General features: G+C 47.7%; 2 protein-coding genes across 8 annotated transcripts in view; both read left to right on the forward strand.

Annotated features, from left to right (window-relative positions):
* The window catches only part of grin2da (glutamate receptor, ionotropic, N-methyl D-aspartate 2D, a), a 43,545-nt gene extending 37,630 nt beyond the window's left edge, over positions 1-5,915 (forward strand). For all 4 annotated transcript variants that reach the window (XM_077589839.1, XM_077589841.1, XM_077589842.1 and 1 more), the window contains one exon: positions 1,508-5,915. In XM_077589839.1, the coding sequence (XP_077445965.1) occupies positions 1,508-4,561 (3,054 nt within the window). In that variant the 3' untranslated portion in view covers positions 4,562-5,915. The remainder of the gene's footprint in view (positions 1-1,507) is intronic.
* Positions 4,584-17,911, forward strand: LOC144066663 (voltage-dependent calcium channel gamma-7 subunit-like). 4 transcript variants are annotated; one of them, XM_077589866.1, is made up of 9 exons: positions 4,584-5,032; positions 11,583-11,651; positions 13,249-13,295; positions 13,388-13,543; positions 15,149-15,344; positions 15,461-15,547; positions 15,628-15,768; positions 16,572-16,717; positions 17,464-17,911. In XM_077589866.1, exons 2-9 carry the CDS (start codon positions 11,624-11,626, stop codon positions 17,833-17,835), a joined length of 1,173 nt encoding a protein of 390 aa, XP_077445992.1. In that variant the 5' UTR covers positions 4,584-5,032; positions 11,583-11,623; the 3' UTR covers positions 17,836-17,911. The 4 variants fall into 4 exon arrangements, with proteins under 4 accessions (XP_077445992.1, XP_077445990.1, XP_077445991.1 ...); XM_077589865.1 differs by lacking the exon at positions 4,584-5,032 and adding an exon at positions 9,800-10,186; XM_077589864.1 differs by lacking the exon at positions 4,584-5,032 and adding an exon at positions 9,147-10,186 and having other exon boundaries at positions 11,583-13,295.
* Positions 17,912-17,920: the final 9 nt, after the last annotated feature.

Consider the following 17,920-nt stretch of genomic DNA (forward strand, 5'->3'; position numbering starts at 1 on the left):
TGTTCCCTAAAAAAATACTCGACAAAATTCTATGGATTCTAGCCAATGAATAGAAACGACAATAACAGTAATATTTATGGTAACATAGCTTGTTTCCAGAGCGCGTTTCCCACTGAATCAGTTGTGCGTTCACGGATATAAACTAAGGACTAAATGACACTTTTTGCATCTACAAGCAGCCTCAATTTGTGGCAGAGCGAATCTGAGTAACAGAAGCTCCTCCTCCGCTTCCTGCTGTCTGTCCTCAAGCCGTCTTAGCTATGGGAAGAGAGCATTAATCACGTCCATCTGCTAAAAAAATCGCCCCAACTTTAAACAGATGCTTCCCCCGGACCATCTCGTCGCCTTTTTAAACCGAACCGGTTGATTTATGAGCCGGTTTGATGCCCTGAAGGGCCTCTTCCCCTCATGTAAATATTTGGTTGCTCATTAGTCCGAGCCAGTCAAGTGTGGTGGCGAAGGTGACTCGCGTCCAGTCAAAATTCCCGTCGATTTATTGAAAATTGTGTTTACAAGGTTGGTGAGGTGACCAAAAAGGCTGTTCACGAATGATGTCCCGATTGTCTAAACGCAGGGGTCTCAAACTGCGGGACAGTATTGATATCTGGCTTTACTATTTGAGGAGAACTATTTTGATTTGTTGAATCAATACAGAACAAGCTAGCATTGCTCGGGCAAATCCAGTGTCAGTTCTTTTTGTTCATTGGTCAGACTAAAATATGTAGAAAATATTATGTAAGCTCTAAACAGGAGAGATTATCTTATTTCTTTTTATTTTAAATCTTTAAAATCAGATGGTGGTCTACCGCTGAGAAACTACTGTAATTTGTGTTAGTACTGACCTGTTGTTTGTTTTTGAATCAATAGAACAAGCTAGCATAGCTCAGGCTAATGTCAGGTTTCTGTTCCAAAATACTCATTTTTAACCTCCTGAAAATCAAATATGTTCTTATTTCGCCTTCATTTTAGTCTGTCGTTTTTGTTGGTAAAAATGCAGTAAATATTTCTGTTTCAAAAGCTTTAACAGAAAACATTAGTAAATATTATTATATTTTTAATGATATTGAAATTTATTCCAGCGAGTCAATCCACATGATTTACTTTCGTGGCCCTGATCTGACCCACAGGTTGTGTGTGGAGGATTTGTTTACTTGTCATATTTACAACAACAAACAAATGTTTTACATTTGAGCAACATTTAATTCTCTCGGCTAAATTGAGTTTGCGACCTCCGTTTTAACGTCTCCGCCGTGGCTCGCCGGAAGCCAATGAGGGAGTCGCATCGGTTTCAATTTCACAGAGCGGCGAGCGGCGGGCTCGGGGGACGCCGATAGCGCCGCCGCCGCCGTCGGGAAGGACGTTATTAGCGCCGGCGGCAGATCGCGGCGCCGATTCAAAGCGCCAAGAATACCTTGGCTTTATCATGAGGAGCGTTTCAATGCGTCTTCTGAACGATTTTGGCCAGCGATATCGCTCGTGACTGACTTCTCGCTCGTGTCTCCGCCAGGGCATGTACAGCTGCTGTCAGCTCGAGGACGAGACGGCGCCGGGAAGCGGTAAGAGTTCCCTGCCGCAGTACCACACGGTGCCCACCGTGGCCCAGCAGCACCTGGTGACCGCCACGGTCAACAACACCACGGCCATCGCCATGGTGCAGCAGCAGCAGCCGCCGTCCAAACACGCCCCCAAGCAGCCGCAGGGTCAGACGTACGGCGCCATGCTGCCGGGGTCGCCGCCGCCGTTGGCGCCCGCCGCGCCGGGGCGCTCCAACAGCCCCCTCTTCGAAGGCCCCATGCCTTGCTCCACTTTCCTGCCTCGCCACGACCGCAGATTGGCCGTGGTGGATCGCTGGAACAGGCCCAAGCCCGAGAAGGTCCTGAGCGGCGGCAGCGGCGCCAGCCTGGGGATCGGCGGCCTGGCGGGGGGCATCACGGAACTCCAGGCCCAGCAGCAGTACCAGCAGAACTCGGGGCAGCACTGGAAACTGATAGGAGCTGGCGACGACGGTCTGGACGAGTACAAACGCTACTACGGGCCCATCGACCCGGAGGGGCTGGGAGCCAACCCGGATCAGCAGGTCGGAGGGGGCCAACAGACTCCCAAAAGTCATCCCAGGGGCCCCAAGGCCTCCGCAATGCCGAGGCCCTTCCCCAAAGGCCCCGCCGGACTCCTAATAGGCAAAGCTCCGGCTCCCGGGCCGTCCTCGCCACGAAGGCCTCCCTTTTGGCGGCGCGGGAGTCTGGCTCAGGCCAGGAGGAAGAGCTCGGGGGCTCCCCTGTACGAGAACATCCTCCCCCTGGGGCGGAGGGGAGGCGGCAGGTACGGCGCAAGCGACCCGATGGGAAGGAGAGGGCGGCGTCCCCCACCGCCGCCCCCCGTGCCGCTCCCCGCCTCGTCCCCGACGCATACCCCGACCACCCCTTCGTCTCCGTGCCACTTCTACTCCACCTGCTCCAGCGCCTCCTCCTCGTCCTCCTCCTCCACGTCTTCCTCGTCCTCCTCTTCGTCCTCCCAATCGGTCTCGCGCTCCAATTCTCCTTCTTCCCGTTCCAGCGACAGCTCCTACAACTCCTCCCTGAGTTTCCGCTACCGGGCGGGGGACCGGGAGTTCACGGCGGAGGACGACTCGGACCCGCTCACCGAAGAGTCCAGTCTCCTCCTGGGCTCTCGGCGGAAGGAGCGCTCCCGTCGCGTGTCCTCCCGCTCGCTGCCGTGCAGTCCGCCGCCCGTCCCGCCGCGGAGGCCGCGTCCGCGCGGGGACGACGGGCGGGAGAGGAGGAGCGGCGGCCAGTTGGCGCAGTTGCAGGAGTGGTGGGCGTCGTGGGGCGACGGGGAAAAGGGGCGACCGGGGAAAGGCGACCCGGGGACCTTGAGAGACGACAAAAGGCAGCGCAAAGAGAGGGAACGCGAGAACAAGAGGAGGAAGAAGGGCCGCAAGAAGAAGAAGCGGGAGGAACGGGAGCGCCAGCGCGAACGAAAGCGCCGCAAGGCCAAGAAGAAAAAGAAGGAGGACAGGTTAAGGAAGAAGGAGAGGAAGAAGTCGGAGCAGGAGGGCCGAGATCCCGACAAGCGGGAGGAGGGCAAACCGGGAACGCCCGACTACCCGCCGTCCTACCTTCACCTGCGGAGGCAGTCTTTCCGCAAGAAGAGCGAGAGCTCCACCAGGAGCTACGGCTGGAGCATTCCGCCCGAAGACGGCCGCAAGGACGGCGGGGAAGACAAAGAGGACGGCGAGGACGGCCGAGGGAAGGAGAGGCTGCGCGCGCGCCGGGACAGCAAACACTATCAGCCCCCCGCCAACAAGCCGTCCACGTCCGTCAAGTTCTGGGCGGGCAACCTCTCCTCCGACGCCATCCCGTCCGCTTTCCTGCCGCTTTTGCCCGTCGTCTCTTCCAAGAGGAGGAAGAGCAAAAGCTCAGAGCGGGGCGGGGCGGGAGTGGAAGGAGAGAAGAAGCCCCTGCTGGACCGCAGGGGCGAGGCACCCCCCAAGGAAGCTCTGCACTTCCACCAGTGGGAGTCGGACCCGGACGAAGACGAGGCGTCCGAGCGAGAGCGGAGGAAGGGCGCCGACCGCGCCAAGAGGCGCAGCGGGACCGGCTCCGACGAGGACCGAGACCGGGACAAGGTCGTCGGGATCTACTCGGACGACGAGGCCTCGTCGGGGGAGTTTGGCGAGTTCGAGAGGTACTGGGACCATCGCGACGGCGCCTCGGTGGGCGGGATCGGAGGAGGCGGCTGGTTTTTCAGCACCTACCCTTCCAGGGACAAAGCCGGTAGCGTCAACAGCAGAGACGATTTGTTCCCGGAACGGGGGGACCGGTGGGCGACCGCCGAAAGCGGCTGGGGTTGGGGCTCGGGCTCCCACTGCCCGCCCTCCCCGCTCACGCCGCCCCCGCCTCGACGCTACTGGTCGGTGGACAAGCTTCACGTCCAGGATGAGAAGAAGAAGCCACCGCGCAAGTCTAAGGACAAATGGCGAGGGCGTCCCGCTTGTTCTTCCTGCCAGTCCCCCCGACGCCACCCGCATTCGTCCAAGTGGGCCGACGTCACCTCGCGCAGCCAAGAGGATCTCTACCGCCACTGCCAGAGTTTGGCCGCCACGCCCAAGCCCAAACACGACTCGTCTCTGTCCTCCAAGCCGGACCGCTCGCAGAATCCCTCCAAGTCGGGCAGTCAGTCCAATCTCAGCGTCCATCATCAGCAGCAGCAGCATCGAACGCAAAGATCGGACCGAGGGCGACTGCCTTCCCCGCCCCCGGCCCTGGTTGCCAACTTGCCGGCGCCGCTGCCGGCCCTCCCGGCCCCCCCGTCCTCGTCTCACCCCGTCCACGCCCCGCCGCTGACCTCCTCCTCCTCGGTGTCCTCCCATTCCGTGGTGTCGTCCACCCCGGGCGCCCCCCAGCCTTCCTCGGTGGCGAGCGCCAAACTGCAGTACCAGAGGCTGCGCTCGGTGCCGCAGCCCCAGAGGTACCCCCAGTCCCCTCACGGGCCCCTTAAATCCAAGAACCTGTGCTCTCGAAGGGGCTCGGCCCATTTCTCCAGCGTGGAGAGCGAGGTCTGACATTTTTGGGCGTACGCTCTGCACAAAGCGACCGCCGAGCCAAAGGAACTGGCGGAAAGATTCAGCGTCGGAAGTGGGGCAATCATTCTTCTGGGCTGAAGGACTCTCCTTTGCTACCGACAGTAAAGGGCTTTTGGTGTCAGAGCCGAGGAGCCATTTGTATTCATCCCGCGTTCGGAGGGCTCAGGAACTTTGTCGTACGCCCGCCCGCGGCTCCGGCAAGCCTTTAGCGCTTGGACCCGCCTTCTTGGCTTTTTTTCGCCCTCCAAACAAACTGTTTACATCCCCGCAGAACTGTGACGCCCAGCAGGGGGCACCTTCCCTCGCGCGCCATCAAAAGCGCCAGAGGAAGCCAACGCGGCATCTGTTTGCGTTCTCGTCACTCCGGAAACTTCTCTGGCTTTTGCTCTTCGACTCGAAGCGCTTCTCGTGTGTCTGTGCTTTTTCCGTCTTTGTATTCTTGACAACAGGGTAAGTCGACCGCGACTGACATTCTGACGGCTTCGCGAAAAGCCGAGTGCCAAACTCCACACCTCTTTGTACCCCGTTAGCTGCCCGCTACCCCGTCCCACGCACACTGAAGGGCACACCCGCGCTAGAAAAAAAAAGGTCATTCTTTCCGTTTCCGAAGCAATACATCGTCGGGTTTTTCCACGCCTTTTGCGTCACTCCTGTGTTTTCGTCGTCTTCGTCGTCGTCGTCGTTATCGATGTTGATCTATATAAATCTAGTATATATCGAGAAATGTATCGAGTCTAATACAATGTTAGCACTGTGCCATACGACCCGTGGAATATTCCGCCGACTACCTACCCCCGAAAAAAGGCCCTCCCTCGCGTTGACTGAATGTAAAGTGGACGGTGAATTTGTTCAATAATGGAGATGGGGCGCCTTTATTTCCACAATTCTGTCCCTAACAAAATCCAGAACCCTGTAGCTGTACCTCTTTCCTCCAAACTTAATCCTAAACCTGAACCATACCCCAATCGATCTTAAAATTGAACCCTGAACCCTCATCTACTAACATCGCCAATGCTAAATCATAATCACAACCCTAATGTCCATTCTTGCTCTTTTGCCCCTCACCTTTGACCCAAACTCTAGGCCAGTGATTCTCAACTAGTGGGTGGGTAGCCATCTTGTGTGGGTCACAAGCTAGGGTTGTCCCGATGACATTTTTTACACCCGTGGGTGGGTCACCTTATAAACGTGGATAAGCAAGAAATATGTACTTTGGGGAATTTGGTACTATAACACCACAGAAGAAGATTTATGATAGCACGTTTCTAGTCGTATATTTTTTCAAACGACTGCACAGCCGTGTATCGGGTGCCAAAAATTGTTATCAGAACAACACTTGTCTGGCCCCTATTTTTTTATTACAATATTTTTTCGTAACGCGGTTATCTCAACAGTTGAGATCCAATGCCCTAATCCCCCTAAACCCGAGACCTTGATCATTTTCAAACGTAATCCCATTGCTTATTAGCATCTTTTTTGCTTGCTGGTGCTCCACGCGTTAGTCCAAGCCACAGCTGGTTGATTGCAAGGGGTCCGCGTTCATAATCCCGCATCGATTCGGATTAGCCAAGTGCCGTTCTGATGTCAAAAGAGACAGTGCCTACGTTGGATGCTAGCTAGCGGCGGCCGGAATGTGTAGCGCGGCGGCGGCAGAGCATCCTGTCGTGCATTTTCTAAACCCTTTCTCACCTTAGAAACCAGTAGTTTTTCGACCCGCCAGCCAGCTGACACCAGCAGCTAAACTCCAGAAGCAAATAAGAAGAAAGCGCGCTAGCCATCGACCATTAGCATCGACGGACGCGAGCGGAGCGCCGACGCGGTCGTCTTAAAGCGTCAAAATTTCAGCTTGCCTGAAACTGCATCTGAGCCATTATTTACTCCCAACCGGAAGAGACTTTAGGTTTTTTGGAAAAACATTTCAGAGTCGATCTGCCTTTTCGCTAACAAGCTAAAGCTAATTCTATATCCGCACATATTTGTCAACATACGTGTTTGTGGCAGTGAGTTGCGTTAACAATCTTGTTTTACGCCAACGCTTTTCTCGAGTGACGGAAAACGTCGACCTCCGCCGAGGCTCGGGGGGGGCAGCTTTTCCGGCCCTATTGACGGTGATAGATGTCCAAACGGGGTTTGTAAAAATAAAAGCAGGACTCTTTTATAGTAGTTTGTTAGACATCCAATGCATTTGAAATGGGAGGATGGCCGTAAATGAACGTTTAAAGAAATGCGGCAAATCAACAGGAAGTCACTTGTACAGTAATCCCTCTAATATCACGGTAAATAGAGACCAGACTTGGGCGCGATAAACGAAAAACCTTAAACTAGGATTGCCCCCATTATTACTATCACAGTACGTTTCTGCACCAATACAGTAATACAAGTACAATTATCAAAGTATATTTATTAAATATTACAGCTATAAGCATATCAAAAGACTAATGTATTAATATATATATATATATATATAAATTTAAATACTTTAAATACTGTACTCACAGTGAAAATAGTTCCTTTCTCCCTTATATAAACCCCCAAAACAGGTTAATGGGAATTTTAGTCCAAGTCCTTTGTCTTGGGTCCGCAATATTCGAGGGATTATTTCTATGACCTGCAATCCACAGGAAGTGAACCCGAATTCTCCCCAAATCAACGGGTTATCCGATAGTAACAGAAAGTGACTTAGGATTGTCCTACCTTACCAACATGGCTGCCCTTATATAATCACCAGCCATATTTTCAATAAGGGCGAGTACTAATTTTGTAAAAATACTAATAATAGTTTACACGCTATCATCCTTTACAATTGGATTGGACGTCTATCTCCGTCAATGTCATAGCGTAGCCAACAAACGGTTTCCTTGGCGGAGGTCACTGAAAAATCTATATTATGAGTTCAATCATTTGTGTTGGTTGGTCTCGTTTGTCATCCGTGTCTTAAGCTTGTGCGGCTTCAAAAAACAAAAAAAACAAAAATCAAAAAACAAAAGAAGAATTCATGTATAATATGTGTTGCTCTAAATATCTAAGATCTATATTTAAGTCTTATCTGCTCTAAGTTGGACTCCTTTGTGTCTTTTGTCCTCGTCCGGACTTCCCGAGCCCACCGCTGACACAACGGCTCTCGCTCGCCGACGCCGAGGGTCCCGAGGGTGGGTCGGGGGGCCGCGCCAGTGTCTTATGACCGTGTCACTGTAGCGGCGGTGGCGAGCGTTTGTCTACCTAGAGGGGCCTTTTCTTTTTTCTTTTTTTTTCTTTTTTTTCTTCCTCTTCGCTTTTTGGCCCGCGTGACATCGCCGCTTAATTAACACGCGCTCTCGTGTGGGCGTGCTTGCGTGGTTGTGTGTGGACGAGACCCTCCCCGGTGGGGGGGGGGGTCTCTCTGATGGCATGTAGCCAGCAGGCTTTTCCAGGATGGTAAAGGGCTTTCTATTTCACTAGTCTGGCTTCCATTGACGGCTGGAGACGTCCAAACCATTTGGATTAGGAGGAAAATGGATTGGACGTCTAGCGGCATTAATGACCAATTCATTCGGAAATAAATCATCTAGTTTTTTTTGTCAATAAGCTATTGTCGACCTCAAAATTGTCAGATGACCCCAATCCCAGCCTCTTTATTTTTCATTTTTATTTCTCTAACTCATTCACTACCAAAGACTATTTTTTCTTAATGTTATCATTCTATTTGTAAGTTATTTTTTATTTATTTAGCTGTAGAACAGAATGTTCTCTGACACTCAAAAGATCAATATCATCAAAAAGGCTGGTTTAAAGTATGAAATATTTAAAAATATATTTATAAATATTTATTTTTTGATAGATACAAAATATGTAAAAATGTTCTAAATTTCAGCTACCGTTCATGTAATCTTTAATTAACAATTGTAAGACATTTTTAATTTTTTGTTTAAAAAAAAGCCAATTTTTTTCAATTTCTGGACTACATACATTTTACATAATTTAATTTAATTTCCTTCGACGAGCAGACAAAAGGATGCGGTGGGCCGCCAGCTTAACACCCCCACGCCAAGGGGTCCCGCCAAAGCAATTTTTACTCCAAACAATTGTTACTTGGAGAAGCCAAATTACTAGTTTGTGTGAGCCACGGCAGTACCACTCGGAGCTCTGCTACACACACTTGTTGTCGCACCCACCCACCCACACACACACACACACACACACACACACACACACACACACACACACACACACACACACACACACAAATACGCACACACGTGAGGGTGATGACGATAATGTGATGGGTCAGGATGGAAGATTTTAATAAAGAATTACAAATAAAAGCCAAAGCACTGTGGTGGTCTGTGAAAGGGTTTCGCTAGCTCATTCCAACCTGCCCGTGGACCCTTAAAAAAATAACGCTAACCAAAAGACCAAAGTTCTTCTCCAAAGCCGAGTTTAGGATGCTTGAAATACATCTCACGTTTGTTATATATGACGATATATGCTATATCATGTATCATACAAGGTTTATGTATACGTATATATATGTTAGGGATGTCCCCAATTGCATCACGTGATCGGAAATCATCACCGATTATGTCATTTTCAGAGGATGTTAATTGGTTTTTAAAATGTATTATTGTTCAGTATTAACTTATTGCTGCCATTGACAGTGCTAGACATCCAATCCAATTTGGCGGGCAGCCATTGAATGCAAAATAAAGCATTCAATCATGATCACTTGATGCCAACCTTCCCCGTTTAAATGAATTTGATCTTTAGAACAGTCAATTTCATTGTTATAAGGATGAAACAAAATTTGCAAAACACAAAAAAAAATACATGTCCATCAACAGCAAAATAGTCCAAAACACCAATCAAGATAAACTAACTTATCTCATTCTATTTTTTCTTTTTGGTTTACTCATCTAAAACACTACTAGAATTCGACACAATTCCCTACACTGATTTTAACATCAGGTTTTGACCCCTCAGCTAATGGATATACACTCCCTCTTGCGTTAAAGCCGAGAAGTTCAATAGAATGTAGGCTGACTCAAGCTTTTTGTGATCCCTTTCAATAATATTTTCATCATTTGCTGCGGGCCAACAAAAATGGCGATTATCAAATCCCCTCGTAAAGTCAGCCTGATACAACTTCAGGAGGCAAATTCATCTTGCCTGCGGATATTCAGTTACGTGCCATAAGCCTGTAGTCAAGCCTAAAGCCGAAAACACAAGCACGCGCACGCACGCACGGCTTTAGATGAGTTGCGTGCGTGCGTGCGCGCGCGTGCAGCTGCATTCATCAATAACATCACATCTGATTGGATGAGGGGATTGGTCGCATTTCCTAGCATGTGTCCTGGAGGAGAAAACTTCTAGAAAGTTTCGAGATAAACTTGCTTCTAGACATCGCTCCGGCTAATCAAGCTAAGATAATAGTTAACGGTGCTTATATTTAGTTAACAATAGTTAACGGTGCTCATATGTAGTAAACAATAGTTAACGGTGCTCATATTTAGTAAATAGCAGCGTGTTTGCCCGTAGATGCCCCCAAATAAGCGAGATCGTTAATTCGACGTCTTTGTCGCTTCTTTGCTTTGTAAAAAACATAATAAACTGACAAGGGCGACCAGCTAGGTGAGTGTGATGCTAACGGGCAAAATAAGCATGCTAAAAGGTGAACTATAATTGCTAAATTGCGGGTGAGCAGGTTGACATGTTAACAACGCGTGCTAGTACAAGAATTAGCTATGGCAAGCGCTCAAATAATGGCGACAAAGCTCACAATATGGCCGGATGTTAGGGTATGCCATCGGGTCAAAACTAAGGCTAATAGTCGGCCAATGCCTTGCCAATCCAAGTTAAATTAAAAAAATATTTCAGCACAGCGTTGCTAACATGGTAAAAAAAAACCTTGTAAACTTGATAGTAATTACTAGGTAGGATGTTTTTGTTGTATTGCATGTTATACTAAAGAAAGTGCCTTGATAGCTGGTAAATAAATTTAATGTACAGTTTATATCACTTATTTGACTTTGGGAGAGAGAAAAACAAAAAGAGAACTGCTTCCACCCAGTGGATATGACACGCAACTACACGTTAATAACCCTGATTTCTGTTTATCTAATTGTGAATTAGTATTCAATACCATTGACGATGGTGAAGTCCAATTATGTGACTTTTTTATCCTGTTCTGTATTTCAATGAGTTTTTTCACTAGTAGACGTCCAATCCATTTGAAATGGATTGGATGTCTAACTGCTAATATTGTCAGCATAGTAGTTTTCATCCTTCTGCTGCTGCAAATGTAAATATATTTACTCCTAATAGATGTCCAATCAAATTGCCTGGCATCGAATGAATGTCCGTTGGTTGTCACTTCAAATAGATTGGACGTCTATTACTGTCATTGGCAGCCACTGAGTAAATACCAAATCCTCTCACCTTTAATCTTTAAAAATCAACAGAGAAATAAAGTAGTTATGACTTGATTTTAATATCCCTGCATTGACTTTGATGGGAAAATCGCCCCTAGCAACATGGCCGTCCCGAGGCCATGTCGCCCAGGCCCATGAAAATCTTTTTTGCGCTTCTCCTGTCAATTTAAATGAGGAATGGCCTCCCTCTTACTTGAAATTGGACGTCCATCCCCGTCAATGGCAGCTACTGTGTAAACAGCAGATGCGAGCGACTGCTCCCGGGTCAATAGCGGAACACAAATAGACACTTTTTAAAATCATATTTAGTAGCCCAAAAAGCTCAGTTCACGTCAGGTCTTCATCGGGCCTGCAGGCGTGCATGTGCGTGCTTGAGTGCACACACATGCTGCCTCTCATCTGGCCTAAATGGGTCAACTGGACCAGAACACACTAGTTTAGTATTCATAGGTCACATTGTCTCCTGGGAACATTAACGCTAATAATAACAGTCGTATGTCAATAAGAGTGACCTAAGACGTACGTGCAATGACATGTTTTCAAGTGAAAGGTGATGTTCAATCATTTCATTTTATTTTTTTTCCCCATGTGTGCAGATGTACTGCATGGCCGGCGGCGAGCGCAGGAAGGAAGCAAGATGAGAGGACGCCACTTCGCATTTCACGGTCATCAGAACACGCGCATCTGTTCAACATGTTGTGGCTCACTTGTCATGTGTCCGATTCATTTTCTCGTGCAGTTCACTCGCTACTCATATCCACTTGTACATAGTTCAAGGAAAGCTAATGGCGCTAATGTTTGTTCCTTTTGGAGTGGGAGGGCTGGCCGTCCGCTGCCGGACTCGCACTTCAAATTGATTGGACGTCGACTCGTGAGCGATTCATTGAAATTCATGGCAAAGAGATGAAAAGGCCTTTCATCAACGTGGCTTCGGAGTGGCCATGTTGGAAGGGGCGAGGTTCCAATCGGTCGATGCGTTGACATTTAAATTGAGTTATAATTAGCTAATTTTTGAACTCGTTATTCAAATTGTCGGCTATTACCTCAGTGGCTGCGTTTGATGGTGGTAGGCTAATCCATTTGAAGTGGGAGGATTGGCTAGAATGAAGATTTAGTGCGAAACTCGTGTGAAGAGTTTTAGATGAAATCTGTCCTTGAAAGGGTTTCTTTCTAATTTTCCATAAAACACGATTTAATGATTTTTGATCTTAGAAAATTTGCCATAAATTTTATTTTATTTTCCAGGCAGACAAAATGACCCCAAAAAGTTTTTTCATTTCTTTGCGGTGTTTTCGTTTTTCGAGGCTTAAATATTTTTTTTGCTGTTTTTACGGCTTTTACATTTTTGAGGGGGGTTGCGTGTTTTAAAGATTTTTCTGTTATTTTTTGTCCCAGTTTGGTTGGCCTCACACAGATGATTTTATTGTTGCTTATTGCTGTTTTGTTTTTATTGAACGACTGGACGCACACGATTGGATGTCTTGGATCGGCAATTGAGGCTAAAATAAACATGAATGCAGTGTTTACTGTATAGACAGAACAGGACTGCATATATATGGAAGTGGTCGACAGTGACTCTAATTATCGTAGCTAGCGTGGAAGATCAATGGTTGTATGATCTATAAATAGCTCAGTGCTGCTCGCCCTATCGGATTTCCCTGCCAGGTGTCTAAAAATAGAACAAGGGGGGGCTGGCGAGTGAACCCCAAGGAATAAAGCAACACTGACGATGGAGATACTTTCCCTCCAGCTGACCTTGTTTTTTTTTCCTCCTGGTGGTCACGTGACTTCTCATCAGCATCAAATCCTGCTGTCAGTCATCTTCAAAATACACTTATAAAGTTTCCCAGTTTGAATTTGAGGCATTTGCGCTCATATTGAGTCACTGCAAAGTCATCAGTTTGACAGCTTTGACTCATGATACCTTATTGCTAGCACAGAAATAAAAAAAAAATACAAAAATAGGCTTACAAAACAAGCATTAATCATGTGGTGCTTGAATGTTGCTGCAGTTTATAGAATCACTTATAGTAAATTTAATTCTCTCACTTCATTCGCTTGACTATATACTCATTAATTCATTCATTTTCCATACCGCTTATCCTCACTAGGTTTGCATGGGGTGCTGGAGTCTAGCCCAGCCAACTATGGGGACTTGCAGGGGACAACCTGAATGAATTGAATGCTGTTTTTTTGATAGTATAAAACAGATGAATGGTGTTTCCACTCATTCATCCAGAAAAATCCAAAGTTATATTCCAGCATCCAATTTTGCAAACAAGATTCAACATTTCACATCTGCTAATTATGTGAGCCCCCGGCACACTTACTCGCACATTTAAAAAAATAAAAAAAAAACGAAAAATTAAGTGGAGCAAACTCACATGGAGATTCTCTGCAGTGCTCAAGGAGGAGAGGGGAGGCACGAAAGGGGGAGCGGAGCGCTCTACCAACCAACGAGGGAGGGAGGGAGTCGAGAAAAACTGCAGTTGGCTTCCTGAGCCGCCACAGTGTGATCGCACCTTCGCACACGTGCGCTTCTTCTAGTGCTGCAAAGGTGAGTTCTTTATTTTTCCTTCTTATTCTTCAATTTGCATATGTTAACCTCTGTGTGTAGATGCATGCGTCTGCACTTACTGTGCGTGACAATGTTGTGGCACTCATTGTTGACAGAACGGAACACCCCATCTGCCCCAAAAGAGTGTGTACGCGTGTGTGTGTGTGTGTGTGTGTTCTTGGGGAAACCATCCTCGGATTGTGTTCCTGCACACTGCAGTGCTAGTTAGATACATTACGGGTTGACCTTTTGGTTCACTTGTGTGTTTGTGTGTGCATCGGCATCTTGTGTTTTGTTGTAATCTCAACACACTTGCGCGTGTGTGTGTGTGAGTAGTAGCATATTGGGCTGCTCTGGCAACACCAGTGTAGATCTGTGATATCATTTCGTGTTTGTAAAATTATGACCTAATATCTCATTGGGAATTTGATGTGATGAGTTAAGCAATAGTAAAGTGTGTTAAATGATGTTGGGGATGTGACATTACTAGAGTATACAGATTTTTAAAAGATGACCCTGAAGACCTTTGAGAGGTCAAAGGTCAAGGGACTCTTGCTCATTAAAAAAATGAATATTAGCTATTCTAGTCGTATTTTTATAAAGCTAAATGAAGGAAATTGTAACGAATTCAAAACAAATAGACTCTGAATGTGTTCCCACAAATTTTTAACTGCTAATTGCATGCCATTGACAGCGATAGACCTCCAATTCATTTGAACTTGGAAGACGGGCAGTGAAGGCCCATCTCTCAGTGCCATTGACGGCGCTTGAGCGTGCTTCTCTTAGCTTGCTTGTTAGCCTCAGACTTGGTTTATTCCACTTCCTGCTGTGGGCACACATTTAGTTGTTTAAATATGGACGCTGGCCGGTGCCAGTTGGCGCGGGTCAGTTCCATATTGCGTCCGTGCAGAACCCCCGTTTCATCTCGGTCCCTCGCCGATGGTGAGCTAACCTGAAAACGCCATCTGTGCGTCACCCACGCCAAGTTTCCCCGCTGACCTCTGGACGCTTCACGTTTGCGTTCAAAAGTGATCCGCCCTGATGATGTCATTCATCTTAGTGTGACGTACGCCGGCCCGCTTCAATCCTTGCTCTTTGTTTGCATCTTTGTTCTTGTTAGTGTCCTACTTTGTATCCTCGGAGGCAGCATTAGTCTTGGCACTCCATAGCATCTTGTTCATGTCCTATTTTTTGCCATCGTTTGTAAGACCCTCTCGTGAACGTGCTTTTGTTATCTTGTCTCGAGTCGCGTCCGAGTCGGTGTTCTCGGCTTTGTTAGCGTCCTGGTTGGTCTTAGCGTGTCGTCGTTAGCTCGCTTCCCGGCTCCGATGACTGCGGTGCTTGACTTATGGTTCCGACAGTCCGGTCATAAAGCCATCTGGTCGTATGTCGTTCGTGTTGTGGATACTGAAGTTTTACTTAACTTTTTACTCGTTAATTCTTCCATGACTTGATGTTCTTTTTAGCTTCAGTAGTATACTGTATTTTTATCCTATTTTGGTATAAGGCTGTTGGAAAGTTTGCGGTTGTAAAGTCCAACTGATGAAACGTAACTCGCGTAAGTCGACAACCGTTGTATTATTTTCCCCTTTTCTTTTTCCTCAGATGAGTTGGTTCAGCACTCGCGCACTGACGCTGCTGTCGTCCTCGTTCGGGGGATGCGGTCTCCTGCTGGTGGGCGCGGCCGTGTCCAGCGACTATTGGCTGCTGATGGAGGAGGGCGTGGTCTTGCAGCACAACCAGAGCACCCAGGTCAGGATGGCGCTGCACTCGGGACTCTGGCGTGTCTGCTTCGTGGCAGGTCAGGTGAAAATGAGCCAAGCCGTTTCACGTCTTTTTGCACGTGTATCTAAGTTAGGACTGCCAAAAACAATTCATCATGGCAATGCATGCACCGTGTGTATATTTGGTGCGCAGGCCCCGAGAACGGTCGCTGCGTGGCGTCCGATTACTTCAGCGGGTCCGAAGTGGAGATCACCACGGAGAACACGGCAAACATCCTCAGTGAGTGGACGGCGGCGGCGGCGGCGGCGGCGACAGTCGTTGGGGCCGATGGCTCCAATTGTGGCTTTCCCCGCCTCCAGAGATGGTTCGCACGGCGACGCCCTTCCCGGTGGTCTCCTTGCTCTTCGTCTTCATCGGCGTGGTGGTCAGCAGCGTCGGCCACGTCAAGCCTCAGCGGACCATCCTGGCCTTCGTCTCCGGAATATTCTTCATCCTGTCAGGTAAGCGCCAGTTGGCCTACTTTTTGTCTAAAAGTAGACCATCAAATTGTGTTAACCCTTTAAACATCTTGGCTGCCATTCTGATTTCGGTCAAAATGGTCTTGCGCCGCCAATGGCCCAGAAAGCTCACAGCCAGTCCTCCCAGGTCAATTGAATTGGACGTCTATCGCCATCATCGGGTGTTTAATTACTGCGAACAAAAAAATATTTAATGTGTACTTGGAATTTTGTTTACATTCATTTTAATGGCATCAATTTTGCGTTGTAAACATATGGATTTATAATGTATATTTAATTATATAAAAAATACAATGAGTACAAATCAAAATAAACTAAAAAAATGTCCCATATATCATTGCTAATATTTAAGATAAGAGAGGAAACTAATACTGCTACATTTTTTTGTACTTTTGTCAAAAATTTGGTCTGCCTAATTTTAAAGTCATTTGTCTTATTTCACAGCACGTTTAAGAATTTAGTATCCAAGGAGGAAGTTTTCCTTCCATACTTGATAAGCATCCTTATTTAAAAACGAGGCAACACTGCCCTCCTCTGGAGAGCACTGGCAATTACAGCTTCGAAATGCAACTTTTCCAAGGAAATCAATTCATCATCTCTTTTCTATAGCGCTACATTAACTTGGTCTGCTGCCATTGAAGGTGCAAGACGTCCAATCTATTTTGAGCTTAGTCAAAATAAATTGGACATTCTGTTGACATTATTTATCAACAGACGTGAGTGAGAATGTGAAAATGGTGAGTGGCATCATCTTTCTTGATCCATTTTGGTTTGTGTCAATATAGGGCTGAGCTTGGTGGTGGGCCTGGTGTTGTACATCTCCAGCATCAACGACGAAGTGATGAATCGACCGCGCGAGGCCGAGCAGTTCTTCCACTATCGCTACGGATGGTCTTTCGCGCTGGCCGCTTCCTCCTTCCTCCTCAAAGAGGTGACACAACGCACATTGTCACATTGTTCATCAATGAAGTAGCCTCACTTTTCCTCACATCTCGTCACCTCCCGCCTCCTTTTTTTTTTTACTCCTAGCTGCCGTTTTCTGAATATTTCTTCTTCCTTTTCTATTTTTTTCTTCTAAAGCCGCACTAAATGGGATTAACACACTCACACACAAGTCAGGCCGCCTGTTGCCATGGCAATGTGTCATGTTCAGATTTGGACGCAGCTACAAGTGTCGGGGATCAGCATAGAATTATAATCATCAGCGTAACATTCAGAACTCAAATTGATGAGTGGCTTTCGCATAAGCTCGGCAATACTGGCCTTCCCGAATTGAATCTTTATATTTAAAACCTGTCAAGTCTGAATGTAGATTTAAAAAGAATTGGAGCAATACATGAGTGCATAAAAAGTGTATCAGCAGAAAATACTAAATGTAAAAATAATGTTCATTCTAAAATAAATCATAAATAGATAGAACACCAATTCCCCACATAATGCCCACAGTTGGCTCCAGCACCCTCAAGACGCTCACGAGTATGAGCGGCTTAAAAAATGAATGAATAGATATCGCTACACAATGACTAACTCATTCCATTCCAACTCCACCATTCTATTGCTGCCACACCTCCCAGTCCAAATGACATATTTTTTCCCCTAAATTTGCCACGCGGTGACCCGAATAAAATTTCTGTCCCCAAATATTTTTTGAATCGACCATTTGTCACTTGTGTTTAGGGCGCCGGCGTGATGTCGGTGTACCTGTTCATGAAGCGCTACGCCGAGGAAGAGCTGTTCCGACCGCACCCCGCCCTCTACCGCCCCCGCATGTCGGACTGCAGCGACTACAGCGGCCACTTCCTGCACCCCGACTCGTGGGCGCCGCCCCCCCGCGGCCGCAGCCCGTCCGACGTGTCCTCGGAGATCTCGGTCCAGCTCCGGCACGCCGGGCCTGCCTCCTCCTCCTCTTCGGCTTCCTTCCCGCCGCACCTTCTCCTGCGCGCCGACTCGCTCCCGAGGGCGCCGTGGCCCCACCTGTCGTCCGGGAGCCCCCCCTCGCCCTTTCTCCCGCCGCGTTACCACGTCCGGACGAGCGGCTCGCCGTGTTAGGTTGTGGGTGAGATGCAGACACACACTTTATCTGGTCGTCAATAATATAGCCACGTGAATTCCTTCAATGGTATCTTCTAAATTA

This window comes from Stigmatopora argus, chromosome 21 (assembly GCF_051989625.1).
Source record: "Stigmatopora argus isolate UIUO_Sarg chromosome 21, RoL_Sarg_1.0, whole genome shotgun sequence".
NCBI lineage: Eukaryota > Metazoa > Chordata > Actinopteri > Syngnathiformes > Syngnathidae > Stigmatopora > Stigmatopora argus.